The sequence below is a fragment of the Etheostoma cragini genome, chromosome 23 (assembly GCF_013103735.1).
Source record: "Etheostoma cragini isolate CJK2018 chromosome 23, CSU_Ecrag_1.0, whole genome shotgun sequence".
In the NCBI taxonomy this organism is placed as follows: domain Eukaryota; kingdom Metazoa; phylum Chordata; class Actinopteri; order Perciformes; family Percidae; genus Etheostoma; species Etheostoma cragini.
This window is the reverse complement of record NC_048429.1, coordinates 9,237,475-9,265,023: the sequence shown is the minus strand read 5'-3', so window position 1 is coordinate 9,265,023 and position 27,549 is coordinate 9,237,475. Positions and strand designations below refer to the sequence as shown.

The 27,549-nt window shown below is 40.1% G+C and overlaps 2 protein-coding genes across 7 annotated transcripts in view; one reads left to right on the top strand and one right to left on the bottom strand.

Moving 5' to 3' along the window:
• The window catches only part of LOC117938609 (zinc finger protein 2-like), a 14,525-nt gene extending 9,078 nt beyond the window's left edge, over positions 1-5,447 (bottom strand). For 2 of the 5 annotated variants that reach the window (XR_004655449.1, XR_004655448.1), the window contains exons 1-4: positions 4,981-5,446; positions 3,938-4,140; positions 3,636-3,740; positions 731-826 (exon numbers count right to left, since the gene is read on the bottom strand). Coding sequence is in view for 3 of the 5 variants with exons in the window: in XM_034863303.1 (XP_034719194.1) it covers positions 731-826; positions 3,636-3,740; positions 3,938-4,140; positions 4,981-5,371 (795 nt within the window). In the remaining 2 variants the exon portion in view is untranslated. Of the gene's footprint in view, positions 1-730; positions 827-1,063; positions 1,169-1,376; positions 1,580-2,074; positions 2,510-3,635; positions 3,741-3,937; positions 4,141-4,980 lie in introns of those variants that run through there. The other 3 variants (XM_034863303.1, XM_034863305.1, XM_034863304.1) reach the window with 3 other exon arrangements.
• Positions 754-21,124, top strand: zgc:113263 (uncharacterized protein LOC503753 homolog). Of its 2 annotated transcripts, none has more exons than XM_034863301.1 (24): positions 754-842; positions 8,212-8,414; positions 8,716-8,820; positions 8,941-9,036; positions 9,220-9,330; positions 10,138-10,261; positions 10,757-11,225; positions 11,970-12,037; positions 12,116-12,362; positions 12,533-12,711; positions 13,218-13,440; positions 13,539-13,684; positions 14,046-14,137; positions 14,515-14,672; positions 14,763-14,908; positions 15,437-15,689; positions 15,789-15,904; positions 15,994-16,225; positions 16,722-16,861; positions 17,267-17,516; positions 17,911-18,029; positions 18,678-18,930; positions 19,094-19,200; positions 20,391-21,124. In XM_034863301.1, the coding sequence occupies exons 2-24, from the start codon at positions 8,319-8,321 to the stop codon at positions 20,396-20,398; spliced, it is 3,738 nt and encodes a 1,245-aa protein (XP_034719192.1). In that variant the 5' UTR covers positions 754-842; positions 8,212-8,318; the 3' UTR covers positions 20,399-21,124. The 2 variants fall into 2 exon arrangements, with proteins under 2 accessions (XP_034719192.1, XP_034719191.1); XM_034863300.1 differs by lacking the exon at positions 754-842 and adding an exon at positions 6,165-6,736.
• Positions 21,125-27,549: the final 6,425 nt, after the last annotated feature.

Here is a 27,549-nt window from a genome sequence, read left to right as displayed (position 1 = left end):
GTGGAAGAACTCCCACACCAGAATCTGCAGCGTTGTATCAAAACAAGCTCCATACTGTACTGGGAAGACCTCCTTAGACAGGAAAAAAAGATATAAAAATCATGTATGAATTATGAAGATAATGAACTCATGAGGTGGAGGCATATATAAATGGCTTTAACAATTGAAAAACTCAAAAGGTCCCATGGCATGAAAATTTCACTTTGAGGTTTTTTAACATTAATATGCGTCCCCCCCCCCCCCCCCCCCCCCCCCCCCCCCCCCCCCCCCCCCCCCCCCCCCCCCCCATCCTGCCCATGGTCCCCAAATGGCTAGAAATGGCGATAGGTGTAAAACGAGCCCTAGGTATCATTCTCCGCCTTTTCAGAAAATGAAAGCTCAGCTGGGCCAATCTTTAATCTTGCTCCTTATGAGGTCATAAGAAGCAAGGTTACCTCCGCTTTCTCTGCTTTGCCCGCCTAGAGAATTTGGCCCACCCATGAGAGAGAGACATCCTTTTTTTCAAACAAGCAAAGTGGCAGTTGCCCCCACCACCAAAGCTACAGACTTAGTAATGGGACGTCCTAAGGAAAGCTTATTGTGGAACTGGGTCTAGTGACTGTAATTCTGCACCAAGGCTGACTTTTAGGAAAGAGACTTCAGATACAGTATTAAGGTCTACTGTATATAAAAGCATCCAAAGAGCACCATGTCATGGGACCTTTAAAACAAATGTTAGGGTGAAACTCACTTTGAAAAAATTCTCTTTTCCAGATTGGTCTTCAAGCAAAGTTTGAACCAGCTCCACAAATGCGGACTTTGAAGTCTCCACCTCTCCATCTAGGTCCTGTCAGAAAACCCAGGTAAAGTTTATTTTCATGCATTCATTATCAGTTTTACATTTAAATGTTGCTCCTACTTACTAACTCATAATTGTCTGCATCTGATAATAAGAATAACTATTTTGGGGTAAGTAGCAAAATCTAAAGAATGTCTGTCCTCTAGCAGAAAGATCTGTTTGACATCTAAAGCTACTGAGACATTGTGTCTTCATGTAAAATATCCTGTCCTCACCATTACCCACCTCTTCATGCATGAGGTTTGTAGTCGTCTGTTGGAAACTGATAAGATGATCCTGGATATCTTTACAGTCAACCTCATCCATCCTCTTTAATAATTCAAGGATGAGCTGAAAAACACAAAATCAAAACATCACGCTTAGCTTTCAAAATAATACTTTGACAACTAGACAATGGCTGCATTTACTTAGGCCTTGAGAGAAGCACCTATAGAAATAAAAATGGATATCATTTCTTGACTCCACTTTGACTGTTTGATATTAAAAGAACAGTAAAAGATGCCCACAAATCATCACAATAATACCTCCATTCACTAACCCGAGCTCTCAGTCCCAGGATCAGCTGAGTCTTCTGTTTGTAGTTCAGAAGCTCTGGGACCATCTCTGTCACCAACATGATGAATTCCGCCAGTTTGTTATACTGGTCTACATTCCGCTCCTGGGCCACCTGCCACATACAGGCTGACATCAACCTCAGTGGAGGAACCAGGAGGCGCACAGATGACAGAGGAAGATGAGGATCTAACAGTAGATGCATACAGAGAAACATCAGTTATTACCCAGTCTCAAATCCTGAACTCTATGCACAATAATATTACTACTTGTATTACATCGTCTAACACACTGAACCACTCCCTGCTCTAGAATAGGGACATCCATTTCAGTTACTACAGTAAATTGTATATATGTTGCAGTCAGGGTTGGGTAGTAACGGAATACATGTCATCACAATTACATAATCAGATTAGAAAATACTAATCCTAATTATCCCAGATTACATTTGAAAAATAGAAATTACATTTTAATTAAATAGTTAATATTTACTTAACTACGTATGGCCATTTTAAAATAATGAAACTTTCCATGACTTCCGTCGACATGTTTTTGTAAGTCAGATTTGATATGAATCTAAGTAAATGCCAAATATGTTCTACGTTCAAATATATTCAATTACAGTTAAATTGTAACCGAAACAGTTGCATAGTCTTTTTTTTCTTTGAATTTGAGTGGACATACTTTCCGCGGTCCACGGACAGCTGCGGACTTGTCCGCGTGTCGTGCACGCGGTGTCATCCATACTACAGTTTTTAAGGGTCCGCGTCGCGTCCGTGGAACGATGCTTGATGAAGCCAGAGAGCCAATCTAATATGGAGATAATGTAGACACACCGGCCGGTTTTGCCACTCCGGCCTTTCTGCTTTTTCTTGGCCTTTACATATCTGTCTCGCAGACTTCTCCATTTTTGACGGCAGACGGTTTCATTTTTCCCTAGCGTTTGAGCGATTTCTCGCCAGGACTTTAACGACCTTTGGCTGTCGTTGTACTCCGTTAAAGACCAATCATATAAATGTGGATAACGGCGAACCTCTTCACACAATCTCTCTTCAAAAGTAGCACCCATGTTGTTTTAGTTGAAGTCTTCTTCTTTATCTTCCTCTTGGCAAACCAACTGGAGGTGCATACGCCACCAAGTGGAAAGAAGGGGAGTATGTTTGTGTAGCTAGCTGGATAGAGCTGGCTAACGTTAGCAGTTAGCCGCTCTTTAGCTGTCTATGGCTAGCCGGAGCTCAGAAGTGGTCGATTATTTCAAAGAGTAAACAGACAACTGGACGGAGCTTCTGATGCTTTATTCTACAACATGGACCATACAATGTTGTATTAACCTTTTATACGTGAGCAGTAGAACAAATAGGATAACCTGCACTAAGTGAAGTCTCTCGTGGTGTGTGTCAGTCTGAAGCATAGACTGTTACTATTAATTTTACCGGCCATGGTACGAGGAGAGAACCCTGCTGCAGCGTGTCTTCACACTAGTGCATCGAAACAACAACAAAGGCAGGCAGTAGGCACCAAATTGCGGCACTTCGAAGCACTGCAGTTATAACTTTCTGTTAAATGTGTCTCTCTGCAGAATAATCAAACGTTACCATCTCGTTTTGCCTTTTGCTGACTTGAAGATAATGGATAGCAAATATTCTGACAAGAAGTTTCTTACATTCTTGTGAAGAATAACAACATATAGTGTATACAGTGTGAGTACTCACTCACTAGTTTTACAATCTTACTGTGTGTTTGTGTGAGTAAACAAACACACAGGAAGATTGTAAAACTAGCAAGACAGCTACTGACAGGTGCTGTAAACACATTTTCAAATAAATTACAATCATACTCTAAAAACAAATGATCTTGATTTTATGCCAAATAAAAACATTTATTTACAGAAGACTTTGGAAAAGGCCCATTTTGAATAACCAGTACATTAACTTTTGATAGTTTAAGTATGTTTGGTTGAACACAGGATAAATGTCTTAGCAAGGAACTTCAACTGTAGAACCGTTCCAAAGCTCCTTGTCATGTAAGCAAGTCTCTTACATTCTGCTAATTTAAATTAAACAGTTCTTGCAATTTTAAGTGGGGAGAATGATACCTCAGTTTTATGACAAATATGCAGACAGGGCTGAGTAGAAATACTTTCATGGACCTCATTAATGGCAAGTTGGTTCTCCACAGAGCCCCACTTGATCTTGCAGATGCATTGTGTCTTCATCTAAAATATCCTGTCCTCACCATTACCCACCTCTTCATGCATGAGGTTTGTAGTCGTCTGTTGGAAACTGATAAGATGATCCTGGATAGCTTTACAGTCAACCTCATCCATCCTCTTTAATAATTCAAGGATGAGCTGAAAAACACAAAATCAAAACATCACGCTTGGCTTTCAAAATAATACTTTGACAACTAGACAATGGCTGCATTTACTTAGGCCTTGAGAGGAGCACCCATAGAAATAAAAATGGATATAATTTCTTGACTCCACTTTGACTGCTTGAAATTAAAAGATGCACACAAATAATCACAATAATACCTCCATTCACTAACCCGAGCTCTCAGTCCCAGGATCAGCTGAGTCTTCTGTTTGTAGTTCAGAAGCTCTGGGACCATCTCTGTCACCAACATGATGAATTCCGCCAGTTTGTTATACTGGTCTACATTCCGCTCCTGGGCCACCTGCCACATACAGGCTGACATCAACCTCAGTGGAGGAACCAGGAGGCGCACGGATGACAGAGGAAGATGAGGATCTAACAGATGCATGCAGAGAAACAGAGAAACATCAGTTATTACCCAGTCTCAAATCATACTAGCTATATGCACAATAACATGAACAACCGGTCAAAGTAGATGACCGCCCACCCTGAGCCATGGTTCTGCTCAAGATTTCTGCCTCTTAAAAGGAAGTTTTTCCTTGCCTCTGTTGCCTAGTGCTTTCTCTTGGTGGGAATTGTTGGGTTTCTGTAAATAACAGAGTACAGTCTAGACCTGCTCTTTTATGAAAAGCGCAATGAGATAACTGTTGTGATTTAGCGCTATATAAATAAAATTGAATTGAATAATATGTCTCATCTCTCGACAAATTGAACACCACCCTGCACTGAAATAAGGGACACCCATTACAATAAGTATAGTGAATGTTAGGGCAGCAATAAATTACTTTATTATTGATTAAAGCTCATTTTCAAAACATTCTTTAAGCCAATAGATGTCAGAAAATAGTGAAGTACGGCCACTGTAATTTTCTGGGAATTTAAAACTGTTTATTTTGTCCCATAACAGTCAAAAACTTAAAGATATAAGTTTAGTTTGCAATGAGAGAAGCAGCAAATTCTCACATCTGAGAAACTGGAACCAGAAAATGTTTGGTGATTTGACTCAAATTATTCTCAAAACGGCAACATATTCATGTTTGTCCTCACACAATGAACATCTACAGGCTGCAGATGTATGGTTATTTCAGATTGTAATAATTGAAGTACGATGGACAGCTGTAATCCATTACTTTTATTAAGAAGACGTGTGTATATGTAGACAATTTACTTGTCAACTTGTGCATAGTATGTTTTGTTGGATCTTTCCCTTCATACTTTCCGCGTTCCATGGAGAGCTGCGCGCCTTTATCGGGGGCGCGCATTGCATTGGCCCTGGCCTGCTACATTTAACGTTCCGCGTCGCCTCTGTGGGACAATGATTGATGAAGCCAGAGAGCCAATCTAACATGGAAATGATGTAGGCAGAGGCACTTAGACCTGCGTTGCATCCCCCATCTTTTAGCTTTTTCCTTGCCCTTACATATCTGTCTCGCAGACCTTTCCACTTATTACGGCAGGCTAGTTCATTTCTCCCAAGCGTTTGAGCGATTTGTCGCCAGGCGTCTGAGGTAATGTGGTTGTCTCTGTACTCCTTTAAGGACGAATCATATATCTGTGAGTAACGGCGAACCTCCTCGCACAACTCCTTTTCGAAACTGGCATCCATTTTGTTTTGTTTCTTCTGTTTTTTTTCATGGTGGACTACAAACCAACGTTGGTGCAAGCCGCCACCTACTGTACCGGAGTGTGTAACAGTAACATCAACCTTTGCGTTGTCTTCGCGTCGAAATTGAAATTCAACGCTTTTATTGACACTTTTATCAATGTTTTTAACTCTTTCTGACGTTTTTGTCCCATTTTCAACGCTTGACGCTTTTTCAATGTTTGTCACTTTTTTTACGTTTTCAATATACGTAAAACTAACTTAGCTAATAACTTTATTTTTTACTTTTTGGAATTTATGGTAAAAAAGCCTAATTCATAGGATTTTTTTGAAGTAAGAAAAGTATACATTATGAATTATTTAGTTTAAAATGAAAGGAATTGTGTGTTGATGGACAATCAGACTGGAATATGTCAACTTTTACTCAAAACTATTTTGAAAACTGTCCTAAATATCAGGAAGAAATTGACAAAGAAAGGCAAGGAAAACAGTTAAGGTTAAAAGTAGAGGACATTCTACAAAGAAGCTCAGGTGAAACCGGTTTTAAATTCGTACGTATTTAGCTTCCTGAGGAATTCAGGACTAGCTAATGAAAATGTATTTGTTTTTTATTTGTATGTTTCGTACTAGGAAAGGTTAGACTCAAGTACCAACCGTCCAGCTGGTGGCGGTAATACATTATTAAAGTTACTTCCCAACCGCCATAAAACCGGAAGAAGAAAAAGAAGAATGGGGAAAAAAGTGAACGATTCTTGCAGGTTTCTCGTACACCGCGACCACGACCCATTAAAACCACGACCGGTAACAATGGCCGCTGAGGCTGCATTCAGGTGCTACTGGACTTAGCTTTACATTTCGGCCAGATTTAACGCTAGCTCCACCGCGGCCAAGCACACATACTAAGAACTTTGGAAGGTTACTCACGATATGTAGGCTACAATGTAACCATTTTTTCAGGCTTCTTTTTGTGACCTTTTAATATAAAATGGAAAGCCAATTGCGCTATCTAGTGTTGTAAATTCTATATTGCCTGGTTGATCCGGTCTTCGTCAGCCAACCCGGAAAGAGGGCTTGCCGTGATCTGGACTGAGGCGGATGAGACCAGAAACCTTTGTTCTGTCTCTCCTCCCAAAGCGAGATTTAAAAACAAGGGCCTGTCAATGGTTCCTTCTAAATTGCGCTCGCGTTTTTGTTGGTGGGCAATCGGTGATTCATGTTTTATGACTCAGAAATTGGCCGAATTTATTCATTAGGCTTTCTAATATTTTTTTTCTGATCTCTACAACCCGAGGGGGACATCTGCTCGTTTTTTTTCTGTCCGCTTCTAAATGGAAATAAAGCGGGGAGCTGAAAGTGGAAGCAGTCGAGGTGCGTGTAATGGAAATAAAAATCACGTTTAATAATGATTACTGATCTGTGTTGTCATCAGTGAGTTGAATGTGACCTTACATTAACTGCTTATATTCAATATGATATCCCTGCAGTGTTTCTTTATGGACCTATTTGATCCACATTGAGCTTATTACTCTAGCATCTCAAGTGGTGCCTTGTATCCATCACCCCACCAGGGGTTCATTGATCTGCTGGAATAGTTTGCTTTTAGTATTGACTGGAATTGTTCTTTTTTTAGTCTAGCTTCCTACAGCAGAAATGGAACAGGCTGCTCAGTTGTACAGCATTTAACAAGATAAGAGTTAGTTTTGAGTTTGATGGATGCTGTTGGCAGCGTTCCAGAGAGTGGCACTGTCAGGTCATTATTTCAGCTGGCATTTTGCCACTATAAATCAAGTTCACTTATGCATAACGTGCACTTGGCCAGCATGTAAACTGTCAGGTGGATGTTGTTGACCCATTGCTTGTTGAAGTGTAATGTATGTGTAAACTGTCACTGCTGTTTTGCAGTTTCTAAAGTAGACTTTGGATTAAGTTTCCTTGTCGAATCAACAAAAGGCAGATTATTTGATAGAAAGACAACACTTGTCTTTTCCCAGACAAACTGGTCCAGCATGACCATTTTCTGACAGCTACTGTACATGTGCTGTACAGGGGATAGTTCTAATGACACTTTGCTTCTGCCGAAGCATAATAATCGTAGCAAAAATCTGAAAATCTATTAGTGCATATGACATAACCCTTTACGTGAAGACCCCCCCTAATTAATATTTTCTTGCATTTGTTTAAGTGTGTCACATTGAAGTATTTCCCTTTCACAAGTAGAAGTTGGCAAACTAAATACAATTTTGTGTAATTTTATTTTGTAATATTGTAATCAAATTTCAGTTTAACAGCTTTTTGGGGGCTTTTGATCTTATCACACAATCTTATTTAGCAGATGGAGTTTTATCTATAAAATATTTGAGAAATTGGTAATACATAAAATAACCAAAATCATGTCTGTTATATCCATTACCTGATAAAGCACTACATTACACTGATTCAAAAGTTATATTCAAATCCAATATGGCTAATTTTCTATAAATAAGCTATAGATGGTGTGGCAAAATCAAAGAATAGACATCTATATTGTCTTACACACTGGCATGTTTCCTCAACTGATTGTGAAAAGACCTGATGATAAGGAATATGGACCATAAAACTACAATGTAACCAATAGAGATGTGTGCAGGTGTTTCATGTTACCTGGATTTTGGGTTACCTGTATTGGGTTGTTTACTCCTGCTCTTGCTTTCTATCAGGTTGTGGGTAATTTGAATAATTCACTGTTGCCTGTTGATGCACACTAACCCTCTCTAACAGGCTAGATCGAAAGGTTTCACTTGTCTGTGGACATGAAATGTTGATAAATCTTTGGTTTTCACTTTTCTTCTCGTCCTCCACTTTAGGTAATGATCTTCCAGTCCACTATCTTCGCCTCCTGGCGCCGCCCTTGCAGCTCTTATCAGCCGCAGTGTGGCAAGTAGTGCAGCAGGGACTTGTGGACCACTACGGGATGCTGGAGGAGTTTGTTACCATGGTGACAGAACTGGTCCCAGAGCTGATGAGCTATAGTCAGAGGGCTCAGCTCATCCTGGGACTCAGGGCCAGGGTCAGTAATATGATAACTATTAATTTATACTGAGGTGACGCTTGTACTTTTTTTTTTTAGATATTTGTCTCATGGTAACAAAACTGAAGTTTAAGAACAAATTTCAAATCTGTACAACAGTAGCAAAAGAGTAGACCATACGTAATGTGGGTATTCTCTTTGTTATGTCTGTATTTTTTTCATCCACAATAAATCATGTTGGCAGAGTAGCAACAGGTTAAACACCGAAGAACAAGTAAAACACAATGTTACAGCACAGAAAAGAGAGCAGAGAAAAAAACGTTTGTGTGTGTCTGTGTAGCTGGTTCTGGAGATGTGTCGAGGTGAGCACCCAGTGGACGTGCAGACCATTCAGCCACATTTGGACAGAATTAAAGCTCCTGTCAGCACAGCCAAGGATCACCATGTAAGTAAATCTGGTGAAGTGGAAGTTTACTGGGTCACGTAAGAATGATCAATTGAGTCTGACTGACTTAATTTTAAGAGTACACTGTTGTTTTCTCGAATTTGTGTGCGTTTGTAACAGCTAACCATAAACCAGGTGGAGGAATCTGAGGTGAACTTTGTGGAGTTGGTGCATTCATTACTGGACGATCCCTCGGAACGAAAATATTTTTTTCAGGTGAGACAGCACTCACTCCTTAATTGTTTTACTTTCCTTTGTAGATGGGTGGGAATATTTCATAATACGATGAAAATAATCTGTTGTGGATCCTAAATACTAATTGTTTTCTAAACTAAATACATATTCTAAATGCTCCCATAAATACAACATATAAACAGAAACTCTGTTTTGCATTTGCAGGAAATCTTCCCTGTATATTTTGGATCAAAGTATGACGCTGCTCTTGAGATGCTGGTGTGGGAGTTCGTATCAAGACTCAAGGAGCTGCTGCCAGCTCCAGAATTTACACAGGTGCCATGTTGCTTTTAAACTCTAGCTCGGCATACACTATCAGCCAATTACATATTACAATGACCTTTTTCAGTAGTGGCAACATCAAGGCCTTCCATAGACACACTGCTGCTGACAATCACGCTTATGTAACCGGTTCATGTCCCTATTTTGTTACCTGGCCTCTGCAGTGTTGATGTGAAGCCGCTGAGGGAGGCTGTCAGGCCCGGTACAGCCCTGTGGGAGGTCTGCACCACTTGTTTTGCCTCTGCCTTTTATTCCCCCATCTGAATAAACCAAATGCTACACACAGAAGTATATCACCAGGATAATTGCCCTGTCATTATTTCAAACTAAGCCGCTCATTTGTTCCCTTTTTTGGCTAACCGTGGCACTCGGGCTCAGTAAGGGGCCTCATCTGTCTGCACCACTGACCCAGAGACAGCTAAAGACGAGGGTTAACTGGGTACAGGTGCAACAACACAGAGTCTCGGTGGACTGCTTCATTCTTTCTCTTTTCTCTACCAAGCAGTGACAAAGTAGCAAAATAACAAAGTCAGATTAGTAGCAGTTGCATACTATAATGTAAAAAAAAAGGTCATTAGGCCAACACACTATTTGTTATTTGGGTCCACAGCGCTGCAAGAAGTTGAAATGTGGCACTCCTCCTTTTCCTGGCAGTAACACAAGTTTATAGGAACACAAAGTGATGTATTGACCCCATCAGTTGAATTTATGTCTTATTTGAACTTGCTGTGAGTCATTTGGCAGTATAGTGATAAATGAATGCAGGAATACTAAACCTAGTAACCTGATCTCTTTTCTCAGTTGGCAGCTTTGCTCGGAGACGCTCCGTCATTCCTCGACGACTGTTTACAATCCTTTTTCCCGCCAGAGGACATGAAGGCTGTAGTTGAACACCACAGAAACCTTGGGTATTTTGAAGAGAAAGGTACTGTTGGCCATCGGTTGTGCTCTGTAATTGTACATACTGTAACATTGTAACAGTAAGTAAAAAAAAAAAAGCAGTCATCTCTGAAACAGAAAGCGATATAATTGCTGTTTGAAAGAACATTCTGTCAAAACTCTGTTTGTCTTCTGTAACATTTTGGAAATACCCGGACCTTATTGGACAAAATGCTAAGGATTTAGCCTTTAATGTATTGGTTTTTCTTAATACTTAATTTCCAATACTTCTTAAATATAAGGGTTTCCCTAAGCAAAGATTATTTACTGTAGGTTGTTTCATCATGCTGCAGAGAAAATTAAGAAAGCATTTCTTTTAAAAGGTTTCAAAGAGAATATGAAGATGCACTGAGGACAACCAATCATTGTTTGTATATTGTTTGTAGTCTTTGCATTTTGCTAAATTCAACTTTTCCTGTCAGTTGGTTTATGTTTGAACCAAGCCGTGGTCTAATTAACCATATGTGTTCCTTTATTGCAGATCCTTCATTATTACCGATGGATGACTGCATCCTCTCCTCCCTATCTCTGCCTCCTGGGACCAAACCTGTCAACAACACCACCTCAAGCTCACCTGCTCTCAAAGATTCAAACCCTCTAGAGCACGAAGCACGTCTCAACACTCCCTTCAGCACAAGCAGCCTGGAGAGGGCGAGCAGGAGGACCTCTGAGACAGTTAGACAAAGACCAAATGAGACAAGAGACTCGAGCAGCTGGCAGCCGCAGGTTAGAGGCGGGAACGTTTCACAGGAGAGGAAAGTGCAAAACTCAGTTAGTGCGCGACCGTGTGATGAAACCATAGACCTCACTACGTCTGAGACTGCGGACCCAAGTTCAGCAGCCAATGACAACAGCCAAAGCTTGAGAGGAGGACGGGTCCTCAGGAAGAGGAAGCTGAGCGGAGGCGTAGACATTCCCACAAAGCAGCCTTTGAAGGCGGCCGCTTACCTGTACGATAAGCAAAAATGTTGTTGTTTTTAAACACAAAGACATGACAGTATGGTTTCCTGTTTGTTTATTCGGCATGCATCACTTTTGTTTTATTTCACTCACTTTATATCACTCTTGGTTCCATTTGCTTTTCATCCACATTGGGAGCATGGCTCTAAACATGGCAATGTCATTCTGTTAGTCCACTACCTTAGATTGAAATATCTCAACAACCATTGGATGGATTGGCACAAAATGATTTGGCACAGTTACATTGACAATAATTTGGTCTCTGAACAAAACCTGCACAACTAAAACATTCCCATCAGCCTCAGCTGTGCTTTGTGTTTAGAGCTATTTAGCATATGTTAGCCAGCCAACATGCTAAACTGTGGTCATGAACAAAGTAAACATTATACCATTTTAACATCAGTATGTTAGCATTGTCATTGTGTGCATGTTAGGGTGCTGGTGTTAGCATTTAGCTCAGAGCGCTGCTGTGCCAAAGTAGACTCGGTCTAATTGAATATCTGATGCAGATCATGTATAGTCCCCTATGTACTTCTTGTCGTTTTAATCTTCTGAAAAGATCTAATATGAAACCATAGCTTTTAATCTCTTTTAAAGCTTATTGTTTTCATCTCTTTTCATTGGACATTTTTGGCTGAATTATGGTCAGAATTTTTGGAATCAAAGTGAGAGACTTTGATGGGATTGGAGTAATTTTGTTAAATCTGATCATTTATTGTTTTCCACCTCTACAGAGATTCGCCAGTGGACGATAAGAATTCAGCTGAATCCCCTCTAATTTCAATATGGGGAGAATATACAGGTTTGTACAGCTTGTGTACAGTGGATGGGTGGGTATATGAGTCTAAGCCTCAGCGTAACTTTCCTTGTTTCATTTAAGACACTCAGGAAGGTTCTTTCCCAGTTGTGACGGACCCAAAAGTTCCCTGGTCGGACGAGGAGACGCTCACTCTGCTCGACATCTGGGGGAAGGACTCGGTGCAGCGGGCTTTGAAGGGCTGCTTGAAAAACCGTCACATATTCACGCAGATCGCTCAGAAGATGGCAGAGAGAGGCTACATGAGAACTGTGGAACAGTGCCAGACCAGGATCAAACGACTGAAGAAATGCTTTCGCAAGAAAAACAGGTGGGTGTTAAATGAGCTGTTGTGCTCTCTCTCTGCTCGTCTTTCGGTCCAATCCTTTCAATTGGTCCGACTTTTCCTGCTTAGATGTCATATCTGTGATTTGTGAAACAAAAAGGGAAAAAGCAATTGAAGCAAAATGCTTGTTGCCTTTCTCCCTTTTCTAACACCAGAGGGAACTCCAGGCCGGAGTATAAATTTTACGAGCAGCTGAACCGGGTGCTCTGCTCCTCCGCTCCCTCAGATCTTCCGGAGGTCACCTATGATGCCGAAGAGGTCATGGGTGACGACGAGTCCCCAGACGGCGAGGAGGACTTGCAGTTTTTTAGCCATACAAGCCGACCAGAAATCGGTACAATGTCACTTTTCTTTCCATACGGTTTAGTACAGCAACGGCAAAAAGTGAATCCCACCCGCTATTATTTCCCACAGCCTAAAGTCATGTATTTATAATTGCTTGTTCAGTCCAAACCTTAAATAGAATCAGTTTACTATCAAATACGACAAAAGAAAAGCGTCAAATCTTCACATTGAAGAAGCTGCAACAAGAACATTTTCTGCATGTTTGCTTAGGATTGTGAAATAACTTAGTCTCTTAAGATTTCTGCTGAATGATTTTTTTTTTTTTGTCGATCCTTTCTGTCGATGAATTGACTGTTTGCTGCAGCTCTAGTTTAGGTTATTTGATTGACATTTTTAAATCAAAGCAGGCGTCATAGATGTTTCTGTTATTTTGTCTTCATATCCATATCCGCTTCCTCTGAAAAATAAACGCTATAATATACTGTTCTGCTAAAATGACAAATTCCAATAAAATTATCACACTTAAAACAATGTGATTTTATGTTTGTTTGGAAGGCACTAGAAGTGTTCCATGGACCGACCTCGAGACGTTGGCCCTCATCTACTTGTGGGGTGAAGACGAGATGCAACAGGAACTGAGAGGAATGCATAGAACCGGACACATTTTCTCCATCATATCCAACAAGATGGCCGCCCAGGGCTTCTCCCGAACACCAGAGCAGTGCCAAACAAGGCTGAAAAGGCTGAAATCAAATTTCAGGCAATGCTACCAAAACAAGTATGCATACTCGCAGCAAGAAAGAGGGGGGAAAAAGTAAAAATTGTGATTTTTTTGTTGATTGTGCATATCTGCTCTCTTCTTATCCCTCGATGTAGCCTGAAGGGACAGGAGCAAGTTGAGTGCAAGTTTTACCACGAACTGGGAAGCATTTTACTGAAGGACTTCCTTTCAGCGCCACAGCTGGATGAAATCCCAGGGGAGCATGAAGACAATGACCCGTCCGTCTCACATCAGGCTCTCGGTAAACTCTAATGTTCTCTACTGAAATTAACAGGTGTGGGGAGCAAGGGTGTAACTTTGGGTTCAACACAAATCATGCTAGGCTGTTTGTTTCATCATTGAACACATTCTAAATGGGGATCCTTATGGTGCAAATTGTCTTAAATTATGTAAAAGAAAACCTTATTCTCCTGTGTTGTTCAAAACTTTCTCCAGATTCAAAGGGTTAGGGTTAGCCCATTAGTTTCCATTCATCATTATGATAAGATCAAATGTAATGTCAACAACGGTAGTACTTAAGTGACCAATAAATAGATGATGGCAGAATTGACGGAATTAATTTATTAAATAAAGTGTTTTCTTTTCTGTTTGTGTTTCTTCAGAGTCTGATGTTGGTGTTCAGGAAGACAGGAGGAAAGTCCCCTGGTCAGACAAAGAGACCATCATCCTTCTGGAGATCTGGGGAGACCCACAGGTAGAGGACAATATCATAATGAACATAGTTTATACCTTTAACTTTCTGGATAATCAGGCTGAACTGCTATGTCACTTCACTTCATCTATCCCTTCATTATTTGAATTTATGAAAATAAGTCCTAGATATGGAGCAGCAACAAAGAGGTCTAACCTTAACCTTAGATCATGTAAGATGCTTTTTCTTTTGTTCAAATGCAAAGTAAACGTCTGAGTGTCTCTACTAACAGAGGACCTCCAGTCATAGCTTCAAAGTCCAAGGCGAAAAAGATAATAACATGTTGTTGTTTTTTAAACCACATCAGTCTGATTGTTAAATGGATTTATAAATGTAATTTTTTAATGCCACTTTTACTAAAACATTCCCCTTGCATTTAGGTTCAGCAGAGCATGAGACGCTACCCACACAACGGTCACATTTTCACCGAAATATCAGAGAAACTGGGCGCCAACGGCTACTCCCGCAGCGCAGAGCAGTGCCACACCCGGATCAAGCGGCTGAAAGCCAACTATCGGCAGTGTCAGGAAAACATGACGTAAGTGCTGCACATGAATATTCCTTTTGTATACTGTACCGCTGGCAGGATGTGTGTGTGTGTTAACACAGTTCCGTTCACCGTCTGTAGCTCATCCGGGACTGACCAAGTCGACTTTAAATTCTATGATCTGCTGGAACAAATCCTGGACAAGCAGCCGTCAACATCTTCCACAGTGGTAACGGACTCCATTGAAATATCAGAAGACTCCAATAGTGAATCAGTGACTGAGACAGGTAACGAAAATTCTCTTATCAACTCAGTGCTGTGGACAGTTACATTACTCAAGATTACACTTTTTGACTGATCGGGGGTACGCTCATACAGTTTTACACCAATATTATGGACATATATATAGTGTTTCAAATGTTGTGTAAATAAAAAAGAACAACTAAAAACTAAGTATTTCCGACTGAAGATGTGTACTGTGTACATACTTCAGCAAGATTTTAGCGTTTCATTCACAATCTTATGAGGTTGTTCTAGTGTCTTAGAACTATTTGGGTGCTTGGGCTTCACTTTACATAGAGTACATTTTCATGTAATATATAACTCAAAATAACTCACTAACTGTACTTGTTGAGTTGACAATGATTCATTTTTTCAAGAGCAAGAAGAAACAAGAATCATCATAGCAACAACTACAGTTTATTTTTATTCTTTACAAAGACAAAACAAAAAGTGCTTGGCTGAAACTACAGTCACTTGTAAAATTGTGCATTCCTAACTGGTACCGACAACATGTGCTGTGTTTACACTGTAAGATGGAGAAATCAGCATGTCAACAGAAAAAGCGGCACCTAGCTCGTGGTCCGATGAGGAGACCTTGGCGCTTATCGAGATCTGGGGCGACCAAGACGTTCAGAGGACACTGAGGGGTTTCGTCCACAACGGACACGTTTACGCCGACATTTCGGAGAGAATGCAAAATCTCGGCTACTCCAAGACCTCGGAGCAGTGCCGCTGGAAAGTCAAGGCACTGAGGAACAACTTCCGACAGTGTTACGACAGGAAGAAGTGAGAACAATCTTTCTCAGTTCGCCTCTTTATCCGTTTGCACATATAATCCAGTATGACTCTAATGGTTTGAATGTACGTCTCTTCACGCCTTTGTAGATGTGGAAGAAGAGTAGATTATAGATTTTACGACCAGCTGGAACAAATACTTGGCCAGGAGGCAGTGTCTATCGATGAGTATGACGAAAGAGAAGAGCAAGCCGACCAGGATCCAGGTACAGTCGCGCTCATTCATTCACACAGCAGTACTGTGGTCCCACTACATCCAGTCAGTCTTTCTAACTGCCGCGTCCACCTGGAATAGGTGCAGATGGTGTGAACGCAGCATGGACGGAGCAGGAAACGGTCACTCTCGTCGAGGTGTGGGCTGCAGACGACGTGCAGGACAGCCTGAAAACCTGTGTCCGCAACGGGCACATATTCGCTGACATATCGGAAAAAATGGCTGCCATAGGATACCTGAGGACGGCGGAGCAATGCCACTCCCGGATCAAAAGGTTGAAGAAGAGTTACAGGCGTTACTGCAACAACCGGAGGTAAATACGATGTCTGACTGATTGTTTTTAAAGGGCTCTTATTATGCTTTTCCCCTTTCCTTTTTTGTGTTATATCTTTTTTTGTGTGCATGTAATAGGTTTAAAAACTGAAAAAACTAAGTCCACCCTGAAGGGAGTTACCATCTCCCACAGAAAACACTGTTCACAAACTGGTTTAAACAGCTCTATTGTAGGTGTAACCCATTTTGCAACACTTCGTAACACATGTTAAAATGCCCGCCTAGCAGCTAGTGTTGCACGCCCTCAAACCAAGCTAGAGCAGAGGCCCGAAGAGTCCAGATAGTTGTATGTATACCATGTAAACCTATTCTGATATATAACCTCTAAATACAATTATGACCCTGAAAATGAGTTGTTGTTTCAAATATTAGTACAACAAATTAGTTTTGTCGGGCCTCAGAAAAATGGCAGTTGAAACCTTTTTTTTAAGGCCACCGTTTCCAGTCCCATCTTGCATTTCATTTTCATTTTCCAGAAGGGGAGGACGGCCCACCGTGTTTCGATACTTCACCCTGCTGGCTCCGGTGCTCGGTGACGCTGTGTATGCTGATGTGGAGAGTACTGCTTCTGACACCGCCTCGCAAACCCTTGTGGACCTCAAGGATTCTGACATGTGTAGGTTAAAATATGAGCAAATAAATTTGTGTCATCACACCCTCGGATAAATGTACAAAGTGTTATTGTGCTGATATTAAAGTAAAGTAAATAATAAAAAAAAAAATTAAAGCTTTGGTGGGTAACTATATATACTATACCAAATCGGTCAATATAAAGCTAATGAAGACCATGACTTTGTTTAGAAAATAGTGTAGTCTGCCAACGTTAGCAAGATAATTATTTCTTCTAAAGGGTCCATGTTTTTTCCAGTCCTCCTTAGCTACTAGCAACTTTGGAGAGGAGGGGTGGGGGTGCTGCGTGATCACGGAAGGCTTGTATCATGTGGATGTGCCGACTTAGAATTCCTCAAGGGTGCACTATAGCTTTAAAGCCCAATAATAAACGTGTTGTTCCTCCACTCAGACGAGCAGCCCTCAGCCAGCCACCTCCTGGCCGACCTGAGCAAGAAGACGCCCTGGTCGGACCAGGAGACCCGCACGCTGCTCGAGATCTGGGGCGAAGACGACGTCCAGCTCACCCTGAGGGGCTGCCTGAAGAACCGCCACGTGTTCCAGTACATCTCTGAGAAGATGCATGATGAGGGATTCATGAGGACGTCCGAGCAGTGCTACACCCGCATTAAGCGCCTTAAACATGGATTCCTCCACGAAAAGTCAGTCATGACAAAACCATTGATTCTTTTTCTTCCAAACACATTCATAATTTATATTGGTATTGTGGTAAATTACCAGCCTCAATAAGCAATTTGGTTGGTTAAATGTCAAAAAGTCTTCATGCTCTTTATCGGGCCGTTTTAGTAAAGTGAGAACAGTTCATCAGTTATCGCTCAGCTTTTTTTTTGTAGCATCAGTTGGTTCTGTCAATTTAAAACAAATCCTCAAATGGTTATTTGTTTTTTGTTTTGACTTGACTATTTGAACCATTTTTGGTGTTAAAATTGTCTCTGCCTTTTTTAATTGTCATGGAAAACAATTGGGACTTGGATGGGATTAGCGTTTTTAGGAGAATAACAGGCTAACTCAAGTTTTTTCATGTTTAAAATTCAGGGAGGATTATAAATTCTTCAGCGAGATGGATGACATTTTCAGGAGGGAGCTGAAAGTGGACGGCTCAGTCGCAGACACATCAGTCACGGATGAGACGGATGACTGCACTCAAACAAAAGGTGAAACTTACAGAAAATGCATATCTTCCTAAAGATGAAGTGACACCATTGGATGCCATAACCACTGGATCAGTCTAACTATAATACGTAATAATGTTGCAGCAGCACTGACAGCGGTCTCATGCTTCATTTATTTAGTTTATATAATAAAAAGTACAATTATACCAGACCATAAGACAAAATAAATTAGGTTGTGGACTAAATTCAAACACATGACAGATACAGTGTCATATACATATACCAGAAAAATGCTAAATAAGAGCTTCTACTACAGAACCAATTCCTTCATAGTAGAAGCCGTCTCCAATAACTTTTCTAGAATTAGAGGGAAATATCCAGTAAAAATCACCATTCCTCTTTATGTTTTAGTCAGCTTTCTTTTATATTTTATTATATTTTTTTTATTGAATTCTTCTTTTTTTTTTTTTACATGTGCTTCTCATCCTGTGTCCTGTAAATAAGTTTAAGGAAAGTTTATGCCATAAATAAAAGTGTGCAAATCTTTAATTCTCCCTAATGATTTTACTAATCTATATGCCAGATAATACTATTACAGTAGATCCATGCAACTAACTGTATAGATTTTCTCAGTATTCGTAATGATGCTATAGATTGTGCAGATTTAATATTTTCTTTTCACTCTATTAGATGCCTCGGGTACCCAGTGGGTGGCTGACAGCTCGAAGCTAGCCTGGAGCGACGGGGAGACCGAAGCCCTCCTGGACATATGGGGGAGCGAGGCCATCCAGGAGACCTTGAAGGGATGCACCAAGAACAAACACATCTTCGTCCAGATCTCTGAGGTCATGGCCAGCCAGGGCTACACGCGCACTCCTGGACAGTGTCAGACCCGAATAAAGAGGCTGAGAGCCAATTTCCGACAGTTCTTGGAAGGCAGAAAGTAAGTCCAGATCACTTTGGGGGGGTTGCAGGTCTAAACATCGAGTTGCGGTTTTATCCTCTCAGCATGTTTCAAACTGCAAAACGTCCCCATGCGCGGTTGTACACATTCATTTGAGGCACAACTTTTCACTTTATAACGAGCTCTGATATTCTGTTTCCAGAGGAGAGAAACATGAATGCAAGTTCTTTGACCAGTTGGTGCAGATATTTGGCAACAAGTATGTAACAAACTCCGACCCCCTGGCCGAGGATACAGCCGATGGCATAGGTAAGAGTTGCTTCACTGTTGTCCATCATGTTAGTGTCATGCAGTGGCTTTATCAACTGGGTCGTGCTTGTGGTAACCAGTGAGCTATGACAGATTTAGTTCATTGTTATTCTCAGTCTCATGTTTTGTCATGTAAATAACTTGGAGATACATCGATTACCTCCTGTCTAATTCCTGTAAAATTCATCTCTTAGCTACTCTGAGGAGGTTCATGTTTTTTTTTTTTTTTTCTTTTTTAATGTCAGATACAGTATGTTATATTTTCTGTTTTGGAGCAACCACATTAACATGTGTTATCTGGAGTTTTTTTTTATAGATTAAACAAATGAGATATGTCATGTTAATTAGTGAAGTGTAGAGGTGCTGGTAGGTGGGCTAGCTGTTTCCCCTCTGTTTTATGCTAAGCTAACTGGTGGCTGGCTCCAGCTGCACAGTAAGTATTCAAACTGGAGAAATTGATCTTTTCATCTAATTCTCATCAAGAAAGCAAAATGTCATCCAAAGATCACTAACTCCATTACCCAACCAACTCATTTAAATTCCCAGTAGCTTGTAGGGCTGTACCGAATAGTTCAAACTTTTATTGTTAACGTTTAAAATTCTAAATTAAAACATTTGATTGCATGTCTAGTCTTTCTGTTTAAACTCTATTTTTGCACCGTTGCAGATATTATTAGGCTATACGAATATTATTAGTATTACTATTTGTTGAATTTGATTCCACTGGTAGAATTGTTAACAACTCGTGGGGTTCAGACATGTCCAATAACTCCAAAGCGTTATAAAATTCAAAAGTCAAAATGTATATAAAAAAGATAAATTGAACTTCTAAAATTCTTAAAACCTCTTTTTATCTAATTAAATATTCTGCTTTAATACATATTAGTTTGCATTTAGCCTTTCAACAACAATTTGTTTCCTCTCCTGCTAGCTGCACATAAAGGGAGGTACGCACCTGCATTAACGGGGCAGTCCAGCAGCAGTCTAACGGCACCATAAATTATATTTGTATAACCAAATTGAGGATTGAGTCCAATGATTTTTCCTTTCTTTTTTTTCTATTTTTTTTTTTTTTACGGTGATGACACCACAAAATATGGCAGACAAGCTTCAATCGAAACCTTTCAATGTTAGTAGCTTGCAAGTCCCAACCACAATTTAATATCTAATATGTACTTTGTCTGATCCAGAGAACTGAAACGGTCCATCGTAGAGTCAAATCCCGAGGAGGACACAGCAGCTGCATATTGACAGAGGAACAGCCAGGAAACAACCAGGGCTCTCAAGCAGCTGTGGTGGAAGTTCTTTTACATATGACGTCTGCCTCTGTACATACTTCAGATACTTTTACATTCTTCAAACACACAGGCTGTTGTTGTGTGCGTGCGTGTGTGTGTGCACGCGCATGTCCTTGTGTTATTTACAATAGAGCCATGACACTAAAACCAGGAAGCTCAGGGCTCAAGGGACAACAATGAATCCCTGATCTTGACCTGGTGGGAGTCTAGAAAACATTTTTTTGCTAGTATTCAATTATTTTGTACTTGAACTAAAGAGTGAGTAAATCAAAGCACACACAAAAAGACATACACGCAAGGCCTCGATTACTGTAACCACAGTGTACATTTGGTTTTTGTCTTACTTCAGGTCTCACTTCTTAAATCTGTTGTCTTTTTACTTGTTTACAATTTTTGAAATCTGAAGGGGTAAAAGTTGAATTCATGAAAATACTCCTTATTTTTTACATGACATGAGTTGATCTTGTTCAGAATTTAATTTATTTAAATTATTGTTTACGTACTGTATGTATTACAAAGTTTTACAATTTACCCTAAATATGTTACACTTCAAGCTTTATTGAAGCACATTTTTTCCACAAACATGTTGAGGTTTTTCATACTCATTAAAAGAAACTTGAAATGTTTAATATTGGTTCTTGTCTTTATTTTTTTTTGCGTGAAAGAGTCGCCAGTTTGCCTCCTGGGAACTGCCGAGGTGCCCTTGATTGAGGCACCTCCCAAACTGCTACCGAGGGGTTTGTGGAAGATACATTTCAACTGCCAATTACATAACTGTATATACCTTGTGGACATACTTTTTACTCCACTACATTTATAGCTGTAATAACTAGATTCACTACAGGTTAAATTTCTACATTCAATACATATGAGCCTCTAAAAACAAAAATGGTGATAACATCAAATGAAAAAAGAACCCAGGAGTGCATAAAATTACCTCTATCTCAACTAACAATTTTTTTTTAATTATCTAAATATTCATTTAAAACTACTTTTTCCTAAATGCATAGCCACATTTGTGGGATACATGTGAACATCACAATGTAGTGTAACAGTAGCACATGTAATGCAGACTCATGAAGTCTGCATATTCACTCAGTAATGTCAGTTTTACAGCAAATATCTACCTTTGCTGCTATTGGCTACTGTAAGCCACTGATAACAGACGTGAGCCTGTAGCGGGAAAACCTGAAGAATATGTTTTGTTACAGTACATGTTACTACTCTCACTTTAACGCTACAGTGTGTAGTCTCTGTCTCCTCCATGAGGAATTCAAAGTAATGACAACACCGCCGGCATATCCACATGATACAAGCCTTACGGGATCGTGCACACGCCCCCGCCCCTCCCCCACACAGTTGCTAGTAGCCATGGAGGACTCGAAGGATTAAAAAAACACGGACTTTTCAGAAAAGGTCATTATCCTCACCGGATGCCACAATCTTCAGAAGATAGCCAAACTGAAAAATACAGAGAGAGTTGTGTGGAGGTCCATGGTTTGAATGTAATGAACGCTCATTAACATCAAAAGGTTATTTACTAAAGCTTTAAATACCTTTTGCTGATGATACCCATTTACCTTTACTTAAGTAAAACATTTGAAATAAGGACATTGCAATTGCCTAGTTTTACATTGTGGTTTTACTCACACCCGCAATAACTGATTTGTTTTGTCCACTTGCAGACCTTTTTTAAAGTTGACATAGCAAACAGTTAATTATTGGTGAATGTTCAACCAATATATACTATTTTTTTACCCGTGTTTCTCTTCTACCAATTCTTGAGGGAAATATCGGGATCATTAGCTGCCTAATGCTCCATTGTATACACCAGGTAGTTGCTAACTTTGTCCATCTGCCATTCGGTGCTGAGCAGGTAGTGTACAGTGGGTTTTTAGAGTTGTTTTGGGGAAAGCAGCTGCGGCCAAAAACAACATTTGGGGAACAAACCAAAAATAGGAACGTTCTGGCCTGGTCAGCTAAACAATGATCTGAAACTCACTTGAAAGCTCTGTAAAGCCAGGAGATATTTCTCTGTACATTTATCACTGTGAGCGAACGGTTTCACATTGTTTGACACATATTATTATAAAAGTATCAATTATAGCCACTTTAAGGGTCTGAGCTTTAGAAACTAAATGTGTAGAAAAGTATGCACTAAAACGTTTTCTCTTATATTGTGTTTCTAGCCCATAGTGATGAAGTCCATACTATCCGCCTCACCCACACAGTCTAATGACAATTTACTGCTGATTACATTAACTGCAGTCAGACAGGGCTTTCTGTTCTGCGTACTTTAGGTTATATTAAATTAGTTCTTCAATGATGGGGAAATCAGAAGAGGATTGCTAGGCAACGTCTTCTAGACATGCCGTGGTTTACCATTAAAAGACCGTAAAGTTGACATTGTGTTATTTTGTTGAGACATGACAAACACTCCCATTCTGTAACGATGGTCACTGTTTCAGACAATACAGCAGGAAGGTACAAGCTTTTCATTTCATTTATGGGTTTATACCTACAAGTTTGTCTAGCACATGGAGGCGGAGCTGAGTTGGAACAGAAGGGAGCCTTCTGGTTTGTGCGGTGAGTCTCATTAGGGATGGCAGTATGTGTTGGTCTGTCTGTCTGTCACTTTTGTAGATTGAAATATTTCAACTAACAGATGCATTGTTATTTTGAACAGACATTCGTGGTCCCCTGAGGATGAATCCGGATCACTTTGGTGATGCCCTGACCTTTCCTCATCTCCTAATTTGAGATTTTCACATTTGTCATTACTTTTGCAGGTGTTTGGTCATGTTTGGTCATAAACCAAAGTACTGGATAAATTCCAATTTTTACCTGATGGCCCTATGACAATTCAGAGTATCTGTTCTCGCAACAGAAAGGCCAACGTTCCATCCATACGGCCACACCCAAAGCAATTTACACATAGTGTGAGTAAATTAGCAAGTTATAAGAGACTTTAGATCACAAATAGTGTGCATTGTTAACGTCAACCAATGTTTTTTTTTACAAAGACTCAAAACATGGTGTCACAATTCCCAGAGACATGGCTGTGGGGTTGTTGGCATCAGCCAACACAGCACCAGTGGGTACCAGCATGAACACATGCTTTGAACCAGGCGTTGCACACATGGCGGTTCAAACTCTTCCTGCAGCCTTCTCACACTCCTCCACTTGTACCGTCTTCTATGTCTAAGACTACGCCGGCATCACTGCCACTTTCTTTTGCTTCCCTGTCTTTACTGTTTTCCTCTGTTTGGTTGTTATTGTCCTTTGTGATGAACAGCACTGGAACCATTTCCTCTCCAATGGTACTGTTCTTCCAAACATACACACATATATCGTGAATTACTTAAGTAAACAAGGAAAACATGTTGCTTGGTGTTAGTTGGTTCCTATTTGAACACGCATGTTATTTCTGTCTAATTAACCATCATGTCTTAATACTTACCCAATATCCAAGCTTTGACAAAGCAGACAACATAAAGATGAAAACAGGAACACCAGTGAAGTGGATCTGAATACCCAGAGGCCAAAGACAAAACACTATGCTGGAAAAAAAAGATTTTTGAAATACAAAATACATTGTGGGGCTTATGTTTAACCCCTAAAAAAGTGAACAAACTACATTGGTGTGATACGAATCTTTGAACTGAAATTAACTAACTGATTAAAATCAGCAAAAGGTGAATCATTCTCACCTCTACTTTTTAAAGAGACACACACACACACACACACACAGAAAAGATCTGCAAAGATCATGGTTTGGGTTATGATAGCTTCTTGGTTAAAGTTAGAAAACCATCATCTTTATGATTAAGAGAAACCCCTAAGTGGTCAAGGTTACAAAACAATTGAAGTCACTGTTAGAAGAAACTATGACTGTTGTCATAGGAAACTGAAAACGAACAGTAGCTTCCTGTGTCAGCGTCCACCATTTTGTTAAACCTCCACCTCAACCTCTCCATCTATTTGTTTTGCCATTTGCAGAATCAGTTGATTGTTGCTGAGTTACTCTAGAATTAAACAGCAGAGCACTTCAAAAAGTAAATTACAAAGATTAATACATAAAAATAGAAAAAAGAATATGTTGATTATGTATCTCAGATGGTAAGGTATGCATATTTATTCAGGTAATACATGTTTACTACGCAAAACGCAGGAAGTGACACAGTCAAAGCAGAATTCTGATCTTTAAATGTTGTTTAAACGCACGAGCATAAGCTATTCAATTTCAGTAGTCTACTACTAAGTTTTTTGTCTATTCAAAGAGCATGAGACATGAGGGTACAAGTTGATTTTTGTGTCCCTCTGGTAAAGTGTTTCAGGTTGAAATGCGATCAAACAGCTCTTCTAAACAGATCTCAGTTGCAGATAACAAGGCAGTTCCTCAAAGCCATGTCTGCCCCGCCGTGGATGTTAGTCCAACTTCAGAATGGAGGCTGAGGAGCGTTTGGTATAATTATATGGTACATAAGTGTATTTGTAATGTTGGAGCTTACTGAACCAACTAGTTTTTCCTTCAGTGCCCTCATCTTTTCTTCATTAAATCATCTTCTATTTGTGACTTTTGCACAGCAACATGCAAATGGTACCACTTGAGGGCGCCAGTTGATAGTACGTTACTCTACAGTGACTGGAAGTGCCTCAAAGCACTTTTTATTCTGGATTCTATGTCAGGTTCAATCCAATCCAATCAAAGGTTCTCTTGTCCATTTACAAAAATGTGTCAATATGCAAGCGGGGAAGCTCTATACCAGTGTCATTGACGTAAACACACTCCATGTGAAACACACACACACACACGTAGCATAGGCTACTTAAATAGACAGACAAACACACATATGCAGCCCTCAAAAGTTAGGACAGTAATTACGTGTCTAAATCTGACGGAGCATCCAACCGCCAACGTCTGGCTGCCTGCCTGCGTGTGTGTGTGTGTGTTTGTGTTTGTGTGTGTGACATTGGTAAAGACAGAGACAGGCTGGCTGGAATCTGTTGAGGGAAGGGGTTGCACCCAAAAACACACACACACAAGGCTGAGCAGTGCCACATCACCCACCTCACCACTCGGCCCACCCTGCACACACTCTCAACCTCACACGCTGTTTTTTGCACACATATCACACAGATAATAAGGCTCCGATTCAAACATTCTGTTTGATACCATTAAATTAGCCAATATTACTCCAATGCGGTTGACTATTTACTTTAATAATCAATGCGTTCGTTATTTTCATGACTATTTAGATTGTAGATTATCACTGAAGGCATCAAAACTATGAATGAACACGTGGAATTATAGACTTAACAAAACAGTTTGAAATATCTGAAAATATTATATATATATATATATATATATATCTTATGTTCTAGTTTCTTCAGAATAGCCACCCTTGCTCTGATCACTGCTTTGCACACTCTTGGCATTCTCTTGATGAGCTTCAAGAGGTAGTCACCTGAAATGGTTTCCAACAGTCTTGAAGGAGTTCCCAGAGATGCTAGGCCCTTGTTGGCCCTTTTGCCTTCACTATGAGGTCCAGCTCTTCCCAAACCACCTCGATTGGGTTCAGATCCGGTAACTGTGGAGGCGCAGCACTCCCTCACTCTCCTTCTTGGTCAAATAGCCCTTACACAGCCTGGAGGTGTGTTCGGGGGTCATTGTCCTGTTGAAAAAATAAATGATGGTCCAACTGAACATCAAACTGGATGGGATGTTGCATGTCGGTGCAGGATGCTGTAGCAGCCATGCTGGTTCAGTATGCCTCCAATTTTGAATAATTCCCCAACATTGTCACCAGCAAAGGTGGGGACACATTCAAAGTTTTGGCAACTTTCCGGAATGACTGAACGTCATTTCTTTAACTAATGATGGCCACTTGTTTCTCTTTTCTTAGCCGATTGGTTCTTGCCATAGTATGAATTCTGACAGTTGTCCAATGGGGCTGTCGGCTGTGTATCAACCTGACTTCTGCACAAGACAACTGATGGTCCCAACCATTAATGAGACAAGAAATTCCACTAAATTAACCCTGACAAGGCACATCTGTGAAGTGAAAACCATTTCAGGTGACTACCTCATGAAGCTCATTGAGAGAACACCAAGAGTTTGCAGTGCTATCAAAAAAGCAAAGGGGGGCTACTTTGAAGAAACTAGAATATTGGACATGTTTTCAGTTATTTCACACTTTTATGTTAAGTACATAATTCCATGTGTGTTCCTTCATAGTTTTGATGCCTTCAGTGATAATCTACAATATAAATAACCATGAAAATAAAGAAAACGCATTGAATGAAAAGGTGGTTCCAAACCTTTGGCCTGTACGTATGTTATATACACATATAGTTTAATTAAGGTGATTTTTTTTTATCTTTAAGGGGGGAAAAGCAACTTAGAAAAGTTTTTGAAAATCGTAAGGGAAGGTATTTTGTTTCATGCAAGTACCCTAAAAAGACTTAATGCTAGCTAACATAGGTTGGGTGTCTATCTGACAATGCAAATATTATCCTGAGGTACAATTGTGAGGTATTTTTCTTTACTTGAGCATTCTAATTTTATTTGCACACACTGAAAAATACTTGGTCAATTTGAACCCAATTTGGGACAATCTAGCACCGCCCCAGTACCATAAGGATAAAAACCACTGGGTCACCAATCACACACAACCAAATGTGTTATTTTTACCCAGTTTTAGTTTTGACATTATTTCCATTGGGTCATTCAGCCACACCAATATGTGGTCATGTGTTATTTGTTGGGTCATCCATAAACCATGAACTGGATGCTTTTATTAAATATTTTTAGTGTTCTGTTTAGACAGAAAAACAACCCAAAATACCCACATATTGGTGTGGCTGAATGACCAAGAGAAACTCAAACTGGGCTCAAAATAACTATTTTCTTTGGGTGTCATTTGTGACCCTGTGTCCATGCCCATGGGTACTTGGTCAGCGCTAGACTGACCCAAATTTGGTTAAAATTTACCCAGTATTTTTAGTGTGGATGAGTGAATTCTGAAGCCTTTAACAGGGGGTTGGGGGG

What these genes read in the sequence shown, in the direction of transcription:
- zgc:113263 (XM_034863300.1), top strand. Translation starts at nt 6,697, where the DNA reads ATGGAAATAAAGCGGGGAGCTGAAAGTGGAAGCAGTCGAG. An exon ending in CAGCTCCAGAATTTACACAG is followed by an intron (nt 9,331 to 10,137) that starts GTGCCATGTTGC and finishes CTCTTTTCTCAG; the next exon opens with TTGGCAGCTTTGCTCGGAGA. An exon ending in CGTCTCACATCAGGCTCTCG is followed by an intron (nt 13,685 to 14,045) that starts GTAAACTCTAAT and finishes GTGTTTCTTCAG; the next exon opens with AGTCTGATGTTGGTGTTCAG.